This window comes from Gymnogyps californianus, chromosome 17, assembly GCF_018139145.2.
Source record: "Gymnogyps californianus isolate 813 chromosome 17, ASM1813914v2, whole genome shotgun sequence".
Taxonomy (NCBI): domain Eukaryota; kingdom Metazoa; phylum Chordata; class Aves; order Accipitriformes; family Cathartidae; genus Gymnogyps; species Gymnogyps californianus.
This window is the reverse complement of record NC_059487.1, coordinates 13,469,693-13,491,623: the sequence shown is the minus strand read 5'-3', so window position 1 is coordinate 13,491,623 and position 21,931 is coordinate 13,469,693. Positions and strand designations below refer to the sequence as shown.

The 21,931-nt window shown below is 42.4% G+C and overlaps 1 protein-coding gene across 1 annotated transcript in view; it reads right to left on the bottom strand.

The window, feature by feature from the left end:
* Positions 1-21,931, bottom strand: part of CDH4 (cadherin 4) — a 468,444-nt gene that overhangs the window by 80,568 nt on the left and 365,945 nt on the right. The window contains exons 5-7 of the mRNA XM_050907443.1: positions 21,575-21,730; positions 13,884-14,028; positions 115-287 (exon numbers count right to left, since the gene is read on the bottom strand). Of these exons, the coding sequence (XP_050763400.1) occupies positions 115-287; positions 13,884-14,028; positions 21,575-21,730 (474 nt within the window). The remainder of the gene's footprint in view (positions 1-114; positions 288-13,883; positions 14,029-21,574; positions 21,731-21,931) is intronic.

Genomic DNA, 21,931 nt, shown 5'->3' with positions numbered 1-21,931 from the left:
TCTCCAGGTCACAACTCAAACTTTTAGAGGCTTAGTATTCAAGACAGGATTTGGGCTTTGCAAGTCAGCAACTCTCTACAACGGGAAATCTAGTATGATGGCTTTTCAACTCACCTCTCTGTCAAGTCCAGCAGCCACAGTGACAATGTCTCCCGTCTCGCTGTTAATAGTAAACATATTTTGCGATGGGCTCTGTGGAGTCTGCGTCACGATTCGGTATCTCACCATCCCGTTCGCTGTAGTACTATCATCTGCATCATTTGCCGTCACTGTCATCACGTAGGTACCTTGGAACAAGAGAAGACAAAATATCAGGACTATCTCATTGCAGAGCAGATTGCAGTCCCATTGACTCGGGGTCATGCATTTTACTCAGAAATGCTACGGAGCAGACATCCCATTTCAATCCAGCCAGCTAGGCAAGGCGAGGATTATGAAAATAGCAACACTGCTGAGACTAGATGATCTGTAAGGATACTGATTACACATAACTGGTATATAGCGAGAAGTCACATGAGGATATCTATGATCAACTTCTAATTCTTTCAGTGATTGTAAGTTTTAGGGCAGCATTTTTTGTCCTGCAATTTCATATAGATTTTCACAGGAGATTTTTTTCCATCCAATCACTGCATTCACATGCATTCAGAAGTAGAGTTTAATAGTGGAAAGCCCATCAGACTTCTCAGCAGCTTCAGAAGGACCCCATCAACATGCCCATGCCCAGTGCAGGAAGCAACTGCCTGCTGCCTCCAGTTCTTGGAGCAACTTCCACCTTTCCGGCCCCTTCTGGAGAAAAAAAACCATTTCTGCAGAGCAAATGGAACAGCTGCTGCCCAGCACGACACAAAATCAATGATTTGGTATGTGTGGCCAGCGATGTATTGAATCGTTCGTTTGTTTCTTGCTAATCATCAGTGTCTTCATTTGCCTTGCAAAAAACAATCCCTACTTTCTAGATACTGTTGGGAGTGCACTGATGCACTGACAGGCTCATTATCACTGGAGTTTGGCAGCAGGGTGTTTTGCTAAAGTGGGAAATTATCATTATGAGGGTAAAAGATGTTACTTGATTGGATGGACTCCTGCAGCTGCATGGTCCTGTGACCCCCCAGAGCTCATAGGGCCCAGCTTTACGCTTGTTATATTGGTAGGAAAGAACGACTAAAAGGGCAGACACATACCGCTTACAAAAAGCAATCTGCAACAGTGGATGAATCTAATGATATGAAACCTGAAAGGAGGAGTGGGAGGCAAAGAGAGACAGTGAAACCAGACGTAACCTTGTTTAGAGGCCACCAAACCCAACAGCATCAATGGAAAGATGCAAGGTACCACTTGAACACTGCTTATTTGGGAACTCTGAACAGATGAACCGACTCAGGAGCCTGCCGTGCTGGAGGAGATGCAAAGTGGTCCCAACAAGAACCTGAGCTGATTCAAGATGGAGCCACGTGTTTTTATACAAAAAGAGCTGAGTTTGTTCTGCCCACTCGGTTAGATGTGAGCCACTGGCAAACTCGAGGACATGTGGCTAGATCAACATTGCATCGTGTCTCATCTAGTAAGGCCAGCTCCCCAGCTTGGTCACAAAGCTACCAAGCTTCCAATTCAGAGAAAGCAGAGAGCTGGAGAGCTTGCATCTGTTTGAAAGAGAGTTTAAAAACATACCCCGTGCTCTAAAGGGGCAGATCTACCAATGGCTGCAGCATGTCCAAATTTTGTACCCTAGCCAAGTGTCTTTAAGCCACTCGGCACGTAGGCAATCCCCCCAGTATCTTCCCCAACTTTGGGAAAACAACATTTCTCTGTATTAGCAAGAAGTGGCCTCATAAGTTTGTATTTTTGCACTGTGGAAAGTGCTTTGCTGATCTCCTTCAATCTGGCTCAATCAGGCTCTTTTTGTTCTCTGTGGTGATACATATCCCTGTGAGTTTTCTTAGTTCAATAAGAATTATAGATTAAAAAATAAATGAATGTGTAAAGCAAATTCTAATGATGAATACATTCCTATCTTTCTGCAATAATCCTGATTCACATTTGCGAAATGAAAACAAACTATTCAACCACTTTAACATTTTTCCGATCAATAAACTTCAGGAGAGGGAAGGAACGCTGAATTGAAACAACGCCGTGCAAGCAATGAATTTTCTCCTTTCTCTTCAAGCATTCTTTTTTCGCTCTTTTGCAAAACCAGTTATCACGAGACAACTAATACAAATAAAGAAGCCAACCCTTAGATAAGTACAGGGGAAATGTACAGGAGAAATTTAAATAGGAAATGTGCTGAATGAGACGTTTGATTTGGAATTTATGTTATCTTAATGCATTCTATACTGAAAATATCTCTGAACAGAATGTCAAAACCTGGGGCTAATGAAAACAGAAGTGGAAGAGGAAAACAGAATCTATTTTAGGACATGTGCAGTCTTAGGACATATTCCAAAAAACAGGCGGTATTTCGTCATTCACTTCTAGTGCAAGAAACGACTCGGAAAGGAAAGCTATTTGGGCTACTAAGTTCAGACGAGAGCACCTCGCAGTTCTGGTCCCTCCTCATCTGGGATCTCTCAGACTGCACTGTAGTTTCCAAAATAAACCAGGACATGTGGGAGATGGCGGGTTCCCAACTTGGCAGGGGGATCCAACAGGCTGCTGCTGTGGTGGGTATGGGGTGAGCTGACAGCAGCTATATTGTGGATGGAATGTATAGTAGGTCTCCTTCACTCTTTCCCTGCCCTTTTTGCTTCTTTTCTGCAGTGTAGCATTGGACTGAGCATATCTGCTCTAGAAAAAAGGACTATTTCAACAGCGTTTGACCTACATCCCCATAAAGGGAGATGGGACTGGACAAATGTCTCTAAAGTCATGAACTGAGCACCAGGGAGCCGTATTTCAAGAGGCAATCTGCTCCCTATCTCCTATCTTTAATTTCGATTATGAAACCCAACCACAGAGAAAATAAAGAGAGGAACTTGGCATTAATTACTAACTTCTAACTTAATAAAGCGTCCTCTGCAAAGGGCCCTGTGTGGCTGCAGCACTCTGCAGCGCATGATGGAACTGCAGCAGCCGCTTCCTTCCCCGGCTCTCCGCTGCTCCCTGGGACTGCTTGTCTGACCACAGTCTGCTGTAAACCGGCTGCAAATTACTTCTTCCTCTCTGCAATGTGGATGGTGGCTGATATGTCCGTTCCCGTTCCTATGCACACACATTTCCCACCTGGCAATGTTGACCCAAGAACAGGAGCGTGACGGCATCTCCCGTTACCTGTGCTGAGGGTACCACTCCCGAGGACCGTTCCCAGGGGATAAGCTGGTCTAACCTACGCTCACCATCTATGTACCACTCAGTTTTTTGTATATTTAGCCTGTCTTTAAGCAAGACGTATCCTCTAGATACCTGTGTGCTGCAGTAATGACATAAACGTACATCTGTGCACAAGAGTATTCAATAGAGCGATGTGGATATATACTGCTACAGTGTCTAACATCTTCTGGGTGCTATATAAAGTCTTCCACTATACTAAGATGGTTGGTGATGATTTACCTGCTATAAAAGTAAATAATGTCATGTTTCTACATCCTATGCACGGGGATATATCTTCATATACTTTATATTAAAATAAAGGAAATACATCCCCATATCCAGCATCCAGCCCCTATTACTACACAAATTAGGCAAATATACGGTGGCAGACTGCAAAGTTCTTACACACTTGAGGACTGAGGCCGGTATTGTTAGGGTTTAAGTGAAAAAGTACAGACTGCCTAATCTGGCCTGCAGGATGTTTGTATGCATTTTGTGGAAATCAAAGTATTAACCACGCCATCTTTAAATCCCTGTATGCTGCCCAAGCAGAGACTGGCAGCAGTTACTACACACCAGAAACACCGGGACAACTCCAAGTCAGGGTCAAGACCCCCAGGCTGTACTCTGCCATTTTTGGGTCAGACCCTGCCAGTGGTGATGGAGCTACAACAGAGGTGCACAAATGGGGCAAGAGGGACTTCACGCTTTCAGTGGATGAGAGAAGCATTAGCTTTATTTTTCTGCTCTGAAGGGCTTGCTCTCAAGCACACTGACAACATTAAATTAATGCATGAAGTGCCAAAACTCAGGAGTTTGCCCCAGTCTGCGCTGTGTACCACGTAACGAATACCCAGTCCAGACGGTGTTTGATATAACTGTATTAAACTACACACCTGGCCTACTAACTCAGGTAGATAACCTGTTGAAAGAAAAACATTTCTCATCAAATAAGGCACATGGTATGTTAAATAAAATACCTAATCTAGTACATCATGTCAATATTAAATCAAATTTGTTGCATGTTGAACAGCTCTTCCGAGAAGCAGATTGAATTATCATGCACAGCTAGTGATGACAAGATTACTGTGCATTAGCTTTTATTAACTAATGTGCCAAGTTCACATATCACCTGAGCTAAAATTAATGTATAGCATGATGAAGGAGATCTATCAATAAAAGGCAAGACCCCAAGAATCTGCAACTTCACAAGGCATTCCCTTTGATTTCCCATAGACTGCAATCTCCTAGCTGTTATTTTGTCAAACGAGATATTTTTGTTTCAATCTAACAATGGACAAGACACATGAGAGAGATGCTTGAAAGCACCCCTTATGGAAAATATTCCCATTAGGTTAATTAAGCTTTCTACAGGATAGGCAAAATAACGCCTTACAGAAGCTGGGGGGATGGAAGCAAAGGGAGATAATTTTTACCTGCATATTCAGTTTTGTTTATCAATTTTAAAATTAATTGCATCTGCTTGTAAAAGCCTACAAAAAGATTTTGTTAGGTTCACTATATCTCATTCGCTCTGTACGTGTTAAGTAAAAAAAGAAGCAAAAGAACGACGATAGCTGCCCTGTGTATGTATAAGCAGATAAGCACACAGTTGTAAAGAAATGCCCCCCCCAGTCACTCTGGAATCTGAGAATCAGCTCAATACTTTCTAGCTCAGACGGTCCCAAAGCATGCCAAGGACTGCTAATTCACATCACGTTGTCTGCAATCTCTGCTCTCCCATCTATGCAACTTCATTTCTCCGTAAAAACTGAGCTTTCACAGTTTTAAGGCATACAAACAATATCTTAGCACAGTTGTGCTCCCGAAGTCTTTGTTACAATTGCTTTATAATTACCATTTTTCTAAGCTGGTTTGATATCCATTAGTTAGATTTAATGCATGTTAAAAGAAAGAGCTAATGGGCACTTATCAGGAATCCAAATTAAAAAAAAAAGATAAAAAAACCTTTCACTTTGCCCTTTATACCACATATCAGTATAAAAATACACAATCCTCTTTGTCTACTCCTATGATATAAATAGAAAAAGCTAAAACTTCATCCAGTTTTTACTGATAATGCTGATTCTCTATTCAGCTTTATCTTACAGTTTATGTTTTTTAATGGCTGATAAATGGTTGCAGAATCATTAAAGGTTGGTTAACCTTCTCAGTCTAATTTTGACCTACAAGATACTTAATTTAATCATTCCCCCATAGAAAAGGATTGAATCATTATGTGCAGACATGTGGTGATGGCCATATTACATTAGATCTTCATTAACCCAAGTTAATAATGGCTTTGTACTAATGGAAACCTCCCCTTCCTCCTAATTTTTTTTTCTCCCAAATTGGAAAGCTCACTTAGTGAATACTCTGCATCCGATGCTAGATAGAGAGAAGACAGTAATTGTTGACGGGAAGATTAAATACTGAAAAGCAGTGTAAAATTTACAACATTTCCTAAAAATAAAATTTGCCATTCAAAAGAGTTTCCTGATACTAGTTTTCTTCCCCACAGAGGATGGGGATCTCATGCCCCTACTCACAATAGGAACACTTCACCCTTTAAGTGATTTCACTCATTGCAACAAGGTCTCAGGAACAGAAACATAGCACACCAGAAAAGCAAAGACGTCAAAACCAAGTTACAATGAGAAGTACGATGGGATCCCGAACAAGTCCTCAGAGTACAACTATAGACATAATCACTTGTATACAGCTTCCCTACGTAAAATACAATCTTTCTTACCAATAAACACGCTGAAGTGTGCTTGTGCTACTTGTCTTTTTAATTGATCAATAAAACTAACAAGATTCTTCCATTCCCAATGCGGGGAGGTGAGGCGAGGGGCGGGAGGGGGCTGTCTGCAGGTATGCAGGTTGCAATGCCGCTGAGCCATCCCAAGTTAGTTTTACTTGCCCTACCTGGGGTACCAGTAGCAGTCTAAATGGCACAGCACAGAGCTCCTTATGGGTGAATTTACCTTGCCAGTAAGTATGAATTTGAGAACAGTATTTGGAGAACTGCTGTAGCGTTAAAGACTAAAATATCTCAGCGAACAAACCTGTATCCTCAAGTTAAAAAAATAAAATGTACTCAATAGGTGATTGGAAGCACTTTCACATAATCATTGTTAAGGGTTTCAAATGAAAAATGGGGAGCCGACTCACCAAAGGTGCTGAGTGGAGTTATATAGGTAAACAGGAACGTGTGCGAGACATCAAGATGACAGAAGTGCCTGAAACTCTACTGCAGATGTAATAAATTGCAAATATACTTCAATTAAACTGCATCCCACATGCTCTAGATAGAAAACTAAATAGAAACAGCACTTCCCTTCTGAATGATATTCCTTCAATCGTAACTGATAGCTACTGTCATTCTCTTTCACCATTATTTTTGTAATCCTTGGCAAATTTTGACCTTTCAAGCAGCTAACCTAATTCATAAAGGATGCCACTTCTTAATTAGCGGAGACATCAGCCTCAAACAACGCAAGAGGCAACCTAATGAGAATAAAGAGAGCAAGTGGGTCTGGAGAGAAGACTGAGCAAGTCAAAGAGGCTGCTGTCACCCGGATCTGAAATAATACCTTCTTACTGTTAAAAATGAAATAAATACCTCCGGAGAGAAAATGAACGGATGCACCGAATGCAGCATAGACATGGGCACGGCCAGATCTGAAAATAACTCCCGTACAGCAGCCTGCAGCCTACTGAGACCCCGCGTACCGCAGAGAAATAACAGAAGTAAAACTTCGAGATGGGCAAAAGCGCATTCAGCCTCTGAGCAAATAGTTTTGACTGCATAAATCGATGAGCCTCAGCTCGGCTGAGTTCCTGCAGATGAATCCTCTTGATTCCCAGAGGCTAATTCAAAAAATGGAGAAAGCGTGACTTCGGACAAGATATCCTGAACACCGCCACCGAACTGTGCTTAGAAGTGTGGCTAGGTTTCATGCTTAACTGAAGGCATATGCAAGTAGTGAAATCATGCGGACCTGGCTGCCCAAAACCTGAGACTTAACACATCTTCCACAAGGCTTGAATCCAATCCTTGAATTTTGACAATATAATGTAATACAATATAATATGAAATAATACAATATAAAGTAATATAATATAAATAGTGTAATGTATATAATACTGTGTTATTTGTAACTGCTGGTTAAAAGGAGGCAGAGAGTGGACTATTGCAGTGTTGTAACTCCCTTCTAGAGTGGTCTCAGAACATGATTTCCACATTTTTTTTCTTTATATCAGCGTGGCCATTTTTTCTGGAGGGAAAAACCATCAGTCTGGGGATTTGCATTTTTTTCTCACCTACAGTCCCATAATTCACTTCCTTGCTCTTGGGACTGGATGCTCCTGAAAAGGAAATTAAGAGTACAGATTTCATAACCACTCACCTCAAAACAAAAGGGAAAGCACTACCACATGTGTCTGCAGAAAAACAATTTCTTACCCTAAAATTGTGCTCGGCTGAGCAAAAGAACTTAAAAAAGAATACTGTGTACCCTAAGTCTGTGTGTAACGTGTGAGAGTATAGAGTTGGGTTGGACAAAGCCATTTTTAATAGCATATAAAGTGCAAGGATAAGAGTAGCACCTACCCAAGCTGCAGAAGATGGCACTGCACTGATGCATATATTTAGGCTTGTGATGAACCCAGAAGTAATGCACCCAACCTGTGAAGAGCTCTGGGATGACCGGAAGAATCTGTTGAGACCTACTCTGGCTCTTGAAGATTTTATCTTTACACGATCTCTCTGAAACATATGGCATTTGCATTATTTCTAGCTTCTAGCGCTGTGAACAGGAAGGTGCCCCTGGTGCACAGCCTGGCCTCCCCGTGCCACCTCACCGCCAGCAGCCGAGTCAGCCCAGGTCCGTGAACCTGTTCAGGTGCTCTGTTGAATTAGGACCTTCCTAAATGAAGAGTACTAAAATTAATTCACCTCCAAGCTGGTAAAAGAATATTGAACATTTTAATTACGAGCAGCACCATGGTGTTTTTGGAACGGGTCGTAATGGAAGAAAGGGGTTTTCACTCAGCATCCTATTAATTTTAAAAAATGAAGCGTCTTCTCTTCAGATCTCAGGCACTGCCGCTTTCGTTTCCTCCCCTGCCACCCAGCAACACCCGCTCTGTTCTCCTTCACTGAAAGAACAACCTGCAGGACACCAGGCATCTCTTTATGAATTGTACTGTCGGGTTGGAGAAGAGGAACAAGCCAGAACTGCAGAATCCAAATTCTCCACATGAATATATATCTACAAATGCAACTATATGCCTTAAAAGATTAATTTCACAAGCCTTAAATTGCAGTTTAATTTGAAAACTAATTCAGCCTCATAATTGGCTTTCTGTTCAAACCACTGAGGCTAAAGATTTAAATTCTTAATATTCAGATGACTTTCAAGTTTCTGGCCCCATCTGTGCATTAGTCCATGGTGTTAATCTCTGAGGGAATCTCTGCTGGCATAGAAATAAAATAAACAAACTGGGACACTAGTAGAATAATCGGCTTTTAAAATCCTTGGGCTTTTTATATACTGCTTATTTTTATGAGATTTCTTTAACTCAATTTGCCACATATAGATCTGGCTCCCAGCTATTTCATTTTTCACGTGGCACGTTATCAACAATTATTGTATCAGAGTTCCATGAAATCAGGAGGAGATAGGGAAATTTTAAATTACAACATTTCTCATGTAAGAAATACTAATATTCCTTTATTTTGGAGGACTGTCCATACTTAGCGCTCTTTCACACCACTCCCAGGGAGGCTGGCAGGAGTAAACGATCCTACACAACACCATGAGAAAGAAGGAGCTGGATGAAACTCTAGTTTAAAAGAAGCCACTTGGACTTTTGCTATTGACCTGAAAGGGACCAAGATGTATCCAGAGAATTAGTGAAGTGGAAAGGATGAATGGGAACGGAAAAGGCCAGTCTGACAGGAACAAATTGTTTTGGAGAGATGTGTTAATTTTTGACAATCTTTCTGTTAAAACAAAACAGATACAACCCAGAGCAAAGCACTCAAGTCACTGCGGAGCATTTCACATTGACCTTTTCAGAACTGAACGCTTCAGTTAAGTAAGACATCCACAGCCTACCGTAAGGTACATTTTGTGGTGGTTATATCAAAACTAAGCTTCTGCACTGACCAAAATAACCTTTGTCCATCACATTTTTGTTTTGTGATTAAATTTCCTTTTTTCTTTTACATTTAAGCATTTTCATTCTGTATTATTGAGCAATTTTTTTTTGGAAACTGTAGAATTTCTTTTGAAACCGCACTCCCCAAGGACACCCCTGGGATGCTGCAAGCCCAGTGGTACCAGTGCAGGGGCTGGGCTCATGGCAGGCAGTAACTGGTGTTGTACAGAGGGGGAAAAACCCACCCCAAACCCCAGCTCCTTTCTGCCGTAAGGCGGCGGAGCTTGCATGGTGCGGCTCAGAGACGTGGGCTTTGAAAGGGCAGCAGAATCCTCGCAGGGCAGGCAGTGTTGGGCAGCAAAGCTGTGCAACCCATCCCGCTTTATCAGTGCTTGAAAGGCAACTTCTGCAGCTCCAGGAGAACTTTGCTGATTAAGGCTGCCAGAGGGACCAGGGGAATTTCAGCTCGAGCTTGCAGCTGCATTTTTAAAACTTGGCTGTGTTCTTCATACAGAGGCAAAGTTCAAAGAGGCAGAACATTATTCAATATGAGTAAAACACGGTCTTTTAAGATACACTTTCAAACAGTGGCGCGTTAAATCAAAACAACTTGTGGAGGGGAGAGTAAGGAAGAAAGATGGTCCTGTGGAAAAGAAAATCCTGCATCACTATTCCTGCATTTTTGGAAGGGCCTGCATTTACACATTTAAATTGTCCAGCTGCATGACCTTAGGTGAGATGAGCTAGAAATGCATTAAAATGTTTTCCAGAGAGCATCAGAAAAGGAAAAAGAAATGCAATTCAGTTTAAGAGCCAGCACACATTTGAGGATGTATAGGGGCCAGGCTGTGACACACATGTTCACGCTACAGAGAACTTCACTCCACCAAGAATGAGCTCCTGATTTCAAGAACACTATGCTGCGGTGTAAGACACTATTTCAATTAAGTTGTTATAATCTTAACCAGCAACAACAACCTATTATAATTAATAATACTTGATGATTTCTTTTCTATTCCTGTCAAGGGTTGCTTCAAGGTGACTTGCACACCGCAGAGAGCACGTTCCTTGGAAACCCAGGCAGTCTGAGTGCTCTGCAGTCTGGGAAGCCCCTTCGCTTAAACCCCATCAGACTGTCTCTAATGAGTCTCTTCACATTGCTGCCAATTCTTCCAGCTCTTGGACAATCCCCTTTGAAGGATATTTGTATTTCAGGCTAAAGCAAACTTGCTTCTTCTGTGGGAGGCTAAGTGCCCAGCAGTATCACACCGTGCTGCAGGTTGGAGTACACATCCTTCCTGCATTCCCATTTTCCTGGTTCACTCTACCTCCTTTTGGCTTATTCACTGTCGAGTCAGTAGGTCAACATCTTATTTGGCCACCCTCCATCCCCTGCCATGGCCAGGCACAATTTGCAGCTGTCCTACAGGGTCAGAGATGAGGCACAGCGTTCTCTTCCAGCTCACCGCATCCCAGCTGCTAAGAGGGGACCAGGCTGCGCTTTGCGGCGCAGCATCCTCCGGAGGCACGGCCCTGCCTGCAGTGCCCGCGCACCGCATGCCTTCGCTTTGCCCCGTACCCCAGGGCGCGCTGTGACAGCACCGCAGAGCCCCTTCCTCTTCACTCTGAATGGGATCTGCTCTATCGATCCTGCTAAAGACTTGCAGGGGCTTTCCCTGCAGCTCAAGGTCACTGCGCCCTGCTCAGGCTGTGCTCAACAGCGTATTTTTGACGGTCTTGCTCTGCAAAATTTCCATGGGTAGAGCTTGAGCTCCATATGTCCCTTTTTTCTTTTTTTTTTTAAATCTGGGCAAAATTCCTACTGACTTCAAACAGTCATTGGCTGCTCACACTAGCTGCCCTCAGAGTCAGCATTCCTTTGGGATACTCTAATACTCTAGCTACTTTTCTCGTAAGAGGTGTGCAAAATTATGAAGAACATTGCAGATACTGTGGTAATCGAGTAATACTGCATTTTTAATCACAGCCATTATAAATGGGCATATGGAAGATGTGAGAAATAACAATTGTACAGGATATCCAGGGAAGCATTTTCAGTCCTCAGGCATACTTCAATAGCAATGAACAGCGGAAAATGAATGCCGCACTCCTGTAACATATAATAAGACTTTTTAGTTTGCTTGAAGCAAATCTGTACTTTATACATGGATATACACACATATGCATATATATATATTTATAGATGCATATACATATATAACTTACTGTTGAATCAATACTGAACACATTTTGCTGTTACCTCTAAGAATACGCAATGTCTTTCATTTGTCAGCCACTGCCACAAATAATCATAAATTCTGGCCGCATATTTTTTCTCTTGCAACGGCTGGTGTGGTACCTCCTTAGTTATTATAATATTCTGAAGCATCTTGAACTATAAAAAAGTTTCCAAATCTCTGCAAGATCTATGCTTAGCTAAATACATTGTCTAGACTTGTCTCTACACAAAACAGGGATACATAACTTTGAGGCAAAGGAAGAGCACGCAGACATCCACAGTAACTCTATGACCTCTCTATCACTTTCTCAAAGACACAACATCATGTTTATTGCCACGTACATGGAATGAGGTCCTCAGATACCCAAACTCCCAGGAGGTTCTACAAAAGCAAAGAACAGAAATTCAATACTAATATAAACCTTTAAAAGAATACTGATTAAACAGGAAAGAGGGAAAAAAAAAAAACCAATACATCAAAGACAAATGTAATTGCTTTTGAATAAAAACAGATTGCTTTCTACCTACCTGCCTTAAAGGCAAGCACTCCAGCCTGGGGTACAGAATACCAAAAATCACTGCTAGAAGCAGAGGCACAAGTACTTTGTAGGCAAAGTTATCCTATTCTGATTTAACAGCTCAAAGGCTTATCTGGATTTCAGACAAGAAGAGGATGCAATTTACTGCTTCTTTCACACAAATGAGCAGAGCTAGTTAAAACATTTGGGAACACTTTGAATATTGATCTGTCCTAGAGTAAGATGTAAGAAATTTGGTTTGCTATGGAAATGTTGTATCAATCTTCAAACCCTGATATGCCCCAAAGTGGCCTTCAAATGAAAGCCAGAAAATCCTCCGGGAAGATGTCATTACAGCCATCAGCTAAGGGACTTCTCGCATCCCCTGTGCCGAGCAGGACCGGGATCAGCACTTTGAAGCCGGTACGTCACCACCCAAAGTATATCAGGAAGGGAGCTATACCTATTGTTTCCTCAAAAATAATGTCACGTTCTGTCCCCACTATGTGTCACCACAGCAGCCCATTCCTCACAATGCTGAAAGACAATCAATCACAACTGCGAATCACCTTGTTAAAAATAGTGGCCACTGGAGATGTTCCTATGACACCTCAGGCAGCGGAGAAGCCATGATAAATGTTTGCTGACACAAGACAAAGTCACGTGGTACTTAACCCCTCAGCTGGCAAACAACCGAGGATAAAATTTGCCTTGGAAAAATCTCCCTCTGATTTCAGGAGACTTCCAATTGTACTGGTGACAGTTTTCACAGTATAATTTATGTTCAAAGAATGAATACACTCATATTAGTTATGCTCAGCAATAAGCTAAAACAACCCTGCTACCTTACTGGAAACTGCAGGGTTACATCTCACTTAAATAACAAATCAACAATATAGTTGAAAAGAAAACATTAAAGACCCTTATAACTGTATTCTTCCAAGCATATAAACATGTTCACGTAAAAATCATCACTTCTATTCCGTGTACAGCTTACAACCTCACTAATTTTTCAGCCATAAATTTCTGAGATTCTACTTTGGGTTTTTCCCCATTTCACCCTCTGTAAGAAAAGTCCATGGGGACGGAGGATGAGCCAGCAATTTCAGCGGGAATATTCCCACTTCAATAGGTTTGCATCAGGCCCCAAATAAGAAAGTATTTTCTTTACACTTTGGGACACAGAGCTATTTGGAATCTGACTGGGTGCCAGATATTGAGTTTGCAAAATGACTGGATTAAATATCAAGGAGGCAGATATTCAGCATTTCAGGCACAGGGTCAGTGAAAGACCACTGCTGGGTTGGCTTTCAGTACTCTGTAGTTAGAATAACAGCCCTGTACACGTGTAACGAGCGTATGAGAATGGCAATACAGAGCATCACTCTACAGAGCTGCTGCTTTTGCAAATTCCACATCTAGGAAGGGACCACCAGGATCCAGGTTCCCTCTAACCCAAGTCTGTACTTTCTCTGCATCCAGAGAAAGAGATACCAGCTAGATTGTTCTCACCTCCATCAGTCTTCAACAAAGAGCCAGCAACAGCAAACCTCTCCTGCATTCCCTCTATTTCAAAAGGAGGCAAAGTCACCATGCCAGATTAATGTTTGAAAGCCTGTGATAACTTTAAGACTTTTTTTCAACTGTACCTGGTTTAGAGCCTTCATCAACAGATCCATTATAGACTTGGTTTATAAACTCCGGTCTGTTGTCATTCATATCAATCACATAGATGTAAAGGTCAATAGGATTCTCCACCTTGTTTCCATTCATATCCACCGCATGAGCCCGGAGCTGGGAATAAGCACAATGAAAGCATAATATCAGCAATTGGATTTGTTGCAGAATGAGAAACCATGTTTTGTAAGAATTGACTTCACCTCATAAATACTTTCTCAAAATTGAACTGAGCAGGTATCTAATTCCAGCAGAAAGCGGTGACGTGGTTTTCATCTAGACTCTACACACAGACAGTTGTTCAAGGCTTAACATAATATTGAAATAATATTTTAAAGTAACAATTGTCAGTGGAAACACTTTAACTCTGGTGTAGTGATGCTATCTCCTTCACTGCTAATAGACCACTATATTTTAATTTTTAAGATGTGGTGAACCTTGTCTGACAACCCGAAAAGCAAATTTTGCTTAGTTCCAAACACAGGGATGACATGAGTTTGACTTGAGAGGTTTCTTATGGGAACCTGCAGCCTTTCATGCCCACAATAACAGGGATTAATAAGTGAAGAGATTTCAGAATGACATTAGTATTGTTTATTCTTTGTTTAATCGTGGTCTCTAGGAACAGCAACAGCTACCGACCCCACTGCTCTATGCACCAAGACACATTAAAAAAGTCCCTTTCCTTCAAATGATGGGAGCCCCTGTGGCACTAAGAATGAAATATTTTTCTCAGGCTTGACTAAAATATCCAGTGATGAAGCATTACAATAACCAGAGCCAGAGTGTTAAGTCCTCAGTTAAAGTGGAACTGTGGCTTTATCTTATTAGCGATAACCATCAGTAATAATGCTCGAAAACAAGAGCATCTGTTTTCTGAACAAAAGGGACAGATACAGCATGTCAAAATGAGTAATTAATAAAACAAAGCAATCAACAATAGTCTGGAACAATCAGTAATCAGGTGAAAAAAATGGATAGCTTTCTCATTAAAGGGAACAGATGGCTACTCTAAATGGTGTGTGCGCCGAATGGAGCTGCTGATGTCGGCTTCAGAAAAAAAAGCAGACAAGCGAGGACAGGGCTGCGCAGCCCCTGACGATGGCTGGGCAGCGGAGAGGCATCGCCTGGGTGCGAGCGCTGCAGATTTCGTTTGTCATCCCTCTTCATTTCAGCACCTGGGAGCATTGCTGAACCTCCACACCGCCACGAAAACCGGGGACGGCGCTCAGGACAGCTGTGTGACATCCCGCAAGGCTGGCGGGATGAAGAATGAAGGCTTCAGAGGACGTTAGCTTGGTGCAAGGGCTGGCTGGAAGAGCGGGGCTGAGGGACAGGGGACACACCAGCTCGTGCCTTCAGAGGGATCGAGGCCCCTGGTCCCTCCCAGCAGCTCCCTGGGCCAGCGGGCTGCTGCCGGGAGCCGCAGCTCCTGTGCCAAGGAGGTCTCTAGCTCCTCTGATGCATGACAAATAAATGTGCTAATTGCATTAGCACTGGTTTCTGTCTTTTGCTCTCGCTGTGCCTGTGATTGATGCAACTTTCTCCTTCATGTATGGTGTTCAGAAGTCCAGAGCTTAACAAAAGAAACTGCACACTATCAGGATGGGCTGGATTAACATTTAATCAAGCAAAGAGAACAAACTGCCACGTGAAATGAGCTGGGAGAAAAACATTTTTTTTAAAGGAAGTTAAGCAGCACTTTTTCTTTAAAGACTGAAGAAGTCCGGCTTCATTTTCAATACAGGATGTACCATTTGTATTTCATGACTTGTAATGCTCTAATATCTGCATTTCTTGCCTGCATACAAACTGCTTTGACTCCCACTTGTTGAGCTATCCTTCATCACGTCAGATGTAGCAATTCAATAACTTTACCAGTCAGAGGTCAGACTGCCTTTGAAAAAAAGTAATTCGGACCTAAAATTAAAGTTATTATCTTCAAACTGAGGCAGCACTGGGCTCTCTCTTGCTGCATTTCCAGCAGCGGAAATGGTTCCATTCAGAGATAAAGCAGAGAGCAAAGCTGGTATCTTCCCTTTCAGATCTGACTCTCCCCCTGCAAATTTTTAATTACATTTGATAGCTTTTGTTTGAAATCTCCAGGAGTAAGGGATTTCTCAGCAATGCACGTCTGTCTGCTTGTTGCACTCACTAAGCACATGTACCCACAAACATGTTACTGCCTGCACTCAAGGAAAAAAAGATTCAATAAGCAAGACTGCAAGAATCTCATCAAACCTGCGGTGACATGCACAAGTGTCACCTCTGTCCTGAGCCCAGCACCAGCACCCGGGCTGAGTTATGGGACAGGGGACAGTGCCTGGGGACACGGGCACTGGTGCGGGCACTGGTGCCCTGACTAACAGCTTTTGGGCAGCCAGGAGGACGGCACCCGCTCCCCAAGCCCAGCCCAGCAGAACCTGCGCCTTTACGTCCTGGATTGTGCTGGTGTCTGGGTGTCCATAGCTGCTCTTCTTCTGCCCTCCAGCCCAGCTGTTACTGCTGCCCTTTCTGCTCACCCCTCTGCTCTCTCCTGCTCCTTTTTTGCCTGACTTCAACGAACTGTTCTTCTTTTTTCCTCCTGTGCCTGCTTGCATGAATTTTCTCTGTTCATATCCTTTTAACAATTCTCGTGTGCCAACGCCTCCGTATCCTTCCACAACGCATTGCTCCTCTGTGGTCAGTGCCAACCGCAGCAGAGGGAGAAGAGAGGCTTGAGCCAGAGAGTTGAATCTTAACTCAGCTCAATGGGAACTCTTCCTCGCTGGAGACCATTCCTCATTAGAGACCATTCCCAGCAGAGAGAGCAAAGGAAGGAGGGACTCCAGTGGGGCAATCTGTCCACTGGGAAACTAGTTGTATCTCCAAGGCAGATCAGATACTACATTTCCCTTCCTTAATTCATCTTCTCCCTTGTTCTCCTGCCCTACTCTTTGTATTAATAAGGCATCCTCAAGCCGGACGACACACTTTGTTCTGGAGTTGTTTTTCAGATGCTGAGACAGGGCTCATTTGTGCGAGGCACAGTTTGAGTCTAACGTGGTGCTCCGAGCTCAGGCTGCCATCTGCGCCCACCTGTGACCAAGCGGGTGTTTTGGTGGCAGAGTGATGGATGGGATGAAAAGCAGATGCATGTGAATGCTTTGCGGCAGTGGGCAAGGCACAAAAGGCGATGGCTGTGCTCCGTCAGACACACCCGTCATTTAGAGTTGGAAAAACCACCAGTGAAAAGGCCAGTGAGCACAACCTGGGCCACGGGACACATGCCAGACACACGTCATGCACAAGTATTCAAATGGAAGCTGGTGGCTAGCTGCAGACGCAGTTAAGAAACATTTATAAAGTTGGTTTGAAATATTTACGTTGTCCTCAAGAGGGAGAACATGACAGGAGTAGAGAAGGAATAAATAAAACCAAATGAAATACCTTGCAGAGGATTCTGAAAAATTAATACAGGTAGCCGGCTAATCTCTAGCCGGTGTATTGCTCTGCTGTACACCAGCCAAGGAGCTGGCTCAATATTCTTTAACAAATATTGTTTAAAAGTATGACAATCATTGCTATCATATTCAGCAGCAGCTATGACAGGTCTCTGAGGTTTTTCTACTGACAGTTTCCAGTGTAAATGTAGCTGTTGGCATACAAATGATTCAGTATCATGATTATTGATTACACTGGAGGCTGGTGGTATCTGAAAGTAGTTAGTCAAAGTCAACACAGTGAACTGTGTTAAATATGAATATTACTTATGCACTAATACTACTAATACAAATATACATTATCAATCAGTGACAGAGTCTTTAAGCAATAAGCATACAATGTCATGCCTAATTTGTGTGCTCTTAATTGTGATTAAAAGTTCAAATTAGAGTATTGTGACACAAATGGCTGGCATTACTCACTAGAACTTGGTTCAAAATACTGGAATTAGCTCTTGTATCCCTTAATTTCTAGTAAACTTTTTTGTCTCCTTGCACTTCAAACAACTCCTTCTCAGACTACAACCCACCTGCTCTGCTCCAGCCATTTCTGAAACAGTATTTCATCCGTCTGATGCTGAAGGCGTACACGTGTCTGGGGCTGGATTAGGACTTGCTTCAAAGTTTCCCCATAATACACATTACTTGAGTATCATGAGCAATGACTACTTACTGACACATTTATGTTGATGTCTTTTGAAAACAGAGCTTGAAAAACGTCTTGGAAAACTAACCTGCCAATTTACTATCCCTTGTACTTGCCAGGCCTAACTGCAGCTTGATAGGAAACCGGTGTCTGGATCAGAAAAGACATTCAGAGTCACTAATTCTGTCAGCAGTACAAATGGGACTTTGGGAACGCAGTTAAGTAAGGCCAAAAGAACTCATGCATATTAAATATTACTACCCGCTGAAACTTATTTGGCATGCAATAAACATTAAGGGCTGACTACAAGGGGAGATGCAACAACACACGCCTGCCGCAGTGAGGTGGCGGCAAGATGGGGGGAAGGAGCTCGTGCTTGTGCTGGGAGTGTGCCCCAAGGCTGCGTCCCCAGACACGGGCACTAAAGACGCTGGAGCGGCTCGCACAGCATCACTCAGTGCAACACGTGCAGCTCTGCACCACAACATGGTGTCAGTTAAGTGGCTGCAAAGCCCTTCTCATTTTTCTCTGCTCATATTTGCAGCTGACTCTGCATCTGGGATGTCTGCAAGGTCCCTGGAGAGTTTGTACTCTGGTTTGTAGTGCAGACGAGAAAACAGATGAGGCCAAAATACAGCTGGACCTGTGATCGCCACCACTGCGAGTTGTGCTGGGAGGTTAACGCAGGAATGCTAGCACATACTGCACCTGGGCAGACACTGTGAGTCCCAGAGGCATATACATCTCTGCATACATCAAGCCTGGAACAATCCTCCCTAAAAGTTCAAGAATGATCTTGAAAATAGGGGAAGTTCTGCTACAGAACTCCCACTCTAATTAGAAAAAATCTGTTTCACCTTAGGGAAAAAGGTAGGTTTCATCAGACAAATGGCTTGCTAAATGCAGGGAAAGTTAAAACACTAGTATTTTAAAAATGGTAGTCCTGAAGCAATACAGATAATTATGCATAAGAAAATATGTGTTGAAAATGTGGGAGTTAATGAAACAGAACTCTTCATATGTAGCCTCACAACACTTGCAAATTATTATTTTTTTTTTTATAATTAGCTTTTAGATTACCTAGGAATGAAAACAGCAAGGACAACACTCAACAGTGACAGAGATGCTGAAAAGACTTCATTCTGTTTAGGACTGCAGAAAACCTGAAGCTGCATAAATGCACCCGTCTTCAGCCAGAGCAGCAAGCCCGTATCTGACGAGAAGCCCATGTCCTACTGGGTAAAAAGGACCAGGGACGGTGCCTTGCAGCTCCACCAACATCCTTTACCCTAGCTGAAGAGTTAAGCTACTAATTTGAGCTAAAGAAAACTCTACAGCAGATGTCAAACCAATTTAAAGATGGCCAAGCTCTACAGTTCAGATCCAAGCCTACACCTCAGTCACTGCTCTTCCAGTACTCAGTATAAGCCTGGCTCCAAGTCTGCCTTTCCTTTCAATTAGAGACTCAGCTATATGAAGTGGCATAAATTCATTGACTTCTCCAAAACTTGCAACAGCCAAGACTTTGGACTGGATCTTCTTTCTGGAAGCTGGCCTAATTTTTTCCAGTTTCTACGATTGTCCGTTCCTACTGTAAGTTTCTGCACTAGTGTTTGGGTCCTTGCTTTGTGCATGGTGTATTTATAAACGCTTTGTAAAGGGTTATGAAATGAACAATTGATGGTTCAATAAATCATCAATCCATTGCTACTGAGGCTGAAGGATCTAAAGGTTGTTTACAGCCATGACTTAAAATGTTCTCCATCACCTTCTACTGTTCTGCCAACAAAGATTTTCTATCACTCACTATTCCTGTCTATAAGGTCTCATAACATACTTACCAGTTATTCACTCTCTATAAACTACATCTTTCTGTAACCTTCAGAGTGTGAATAAGCTTATTTACATATGGATGTCACTAGTTCAAGGTTTCCATAAGGAACAGAAACGGCTGGAAATCCTGCGGTGCGTAGGAGGCAGACTTATCCAGTCACCTTTGCCAAGGCGAGAATTCAGTTTACTGAATTCACTGTAACTGGTAGGTTAAGTTCGTCATTAGGGGGCACATGATTTGTTATTATGGAGGACAAAATCTTTTTCATCTTATGTTTTTGACTGAGAGTGTCTGATAGGAGACATCACAGTGGCTCCATCAAAAGTGTTAACTTGTGTATTCTATTATTGACTACGCTGTTATCATAACCTGGCACTGCTGAAACAATATCAACAACACTGAGAAGACACACACTGTATCTCAAATATTCCTTTTTCAAAACAACCTCTCTTCATATTTTCCTAGGCACAACAAACAAAATAATTGTTTTTGTTGACAGAGAACAAAATCATTTTCCTTCAGATCTTCTTTTACCCAGGGGAAATCTCTTTTTCCACCCAACTAAAGAGGTAATCTATTTTCTTTATCCTTCCACCCCAGTCCAGAAGCTGTGTCAACATGGTTAACTGGATACCTGATAAAGCTGACAGAATGTGCATCTCCGACGGTGCAGTTAGGAATATGGTGTCAGCGGAAGTGACCCGTACCGTTTCACTGACATTACAGCATCCCTGGGAATGGCTATTATGATGCCGATAGATGTGGCTAATGCTGATACAAAGCAATCCATGAAACAACCTTTCACAACCACTCCAGGAGAAAACTAAAGCATAGACGCAGAAAGTGTTTGAAAATTTGCAGGGCTATCATGCAAGGTGCAACGCATTTTTTTAGCAATTTGTGGGACTGTATCTGCTGTGCAATTATGCTGTGCAATATAGGTGCTAGGATTTATATCAAAACATAACGGCCAATTACACTCTAAGTATTCTGCAGGTAGAGCATTTTATGAACTAGGATAGCATGAGGCACCACTTTTGAATGTAATTAATCTTAATTAATTTCCTCATATTTAATATTAGCCTATCTGCATATTTAAAAACCTATCTGACACACCCCCATCATACCGCCTGAACATCTCCTAGTGATTTAAAATGAAAAATGACTATACCAATTATTGCATGTTTAGCTGCAGTAATGATTCTTAAATTAGTAATTTCCCAAGACATGCTAATGTAGCGATTGGCTTCTCATGGTTTTGGGGGGTTCAGTCCACACATAAATTTGCATGGATTTAATAAGCAGCGTGAAGTTGCACCACTTTAAACAAATGACTCTGACTTTGTGTCTGAAAAGGACATCGGTTTAATGCCATTTTGCATTGGTTTGGCTGATTTAGCAAAGGCAGGTTATACTAAAGGAAAGCAGAAACAAAGCCAGCCTCTCCATATACACAAACAATTGCTCCGGCAGAGTGAGACAGACTCACACTGTTCGTTAAGCCCGAGCACCTCTGTGCACTCAGCTCCTCAGGTCTCTGCTGACACCGGGAGCCAGTCCAAACTGTAAACTGGGCTCTGATTTTGAACAAAAACCCCGGTCTTCTCAAAGCTGCATGTCCCTTCTTGAACCCAGCAATTCTGGTACAGTTTTGCTTTGAGCTTGTGAACCTAGATAAAACTCAAGATGGTTTATGCTTACATGGTAGGAAGCTCGCTCTTCTCTGTCCATCGGGCGAGTCACATACATCCTGCCAGACACAGGGTCAATGCTGAAGACTTCCATCGGCGGCTGGTCTGCTCCCACTCCAGTGATGCTGTATCTGATATGGATCTCTTTGTCCTTATCAGAACGAATCTGGATGAAATAACAAAGACAGCAATTGATAAGTTTTGGACAAAAGCCATTATAGATGTTTAAACAACTTTAAAGATCTGAGCCTAAAAGCTGCATAAATGTAATACCGCTGTCAATTTTGACAAGGGAGGTATATGCCAAAGATTTGGGGAAAAGCCAGGAAAAGTGTATTCCACATATTTTCAGCTATTTTTCTCTTCT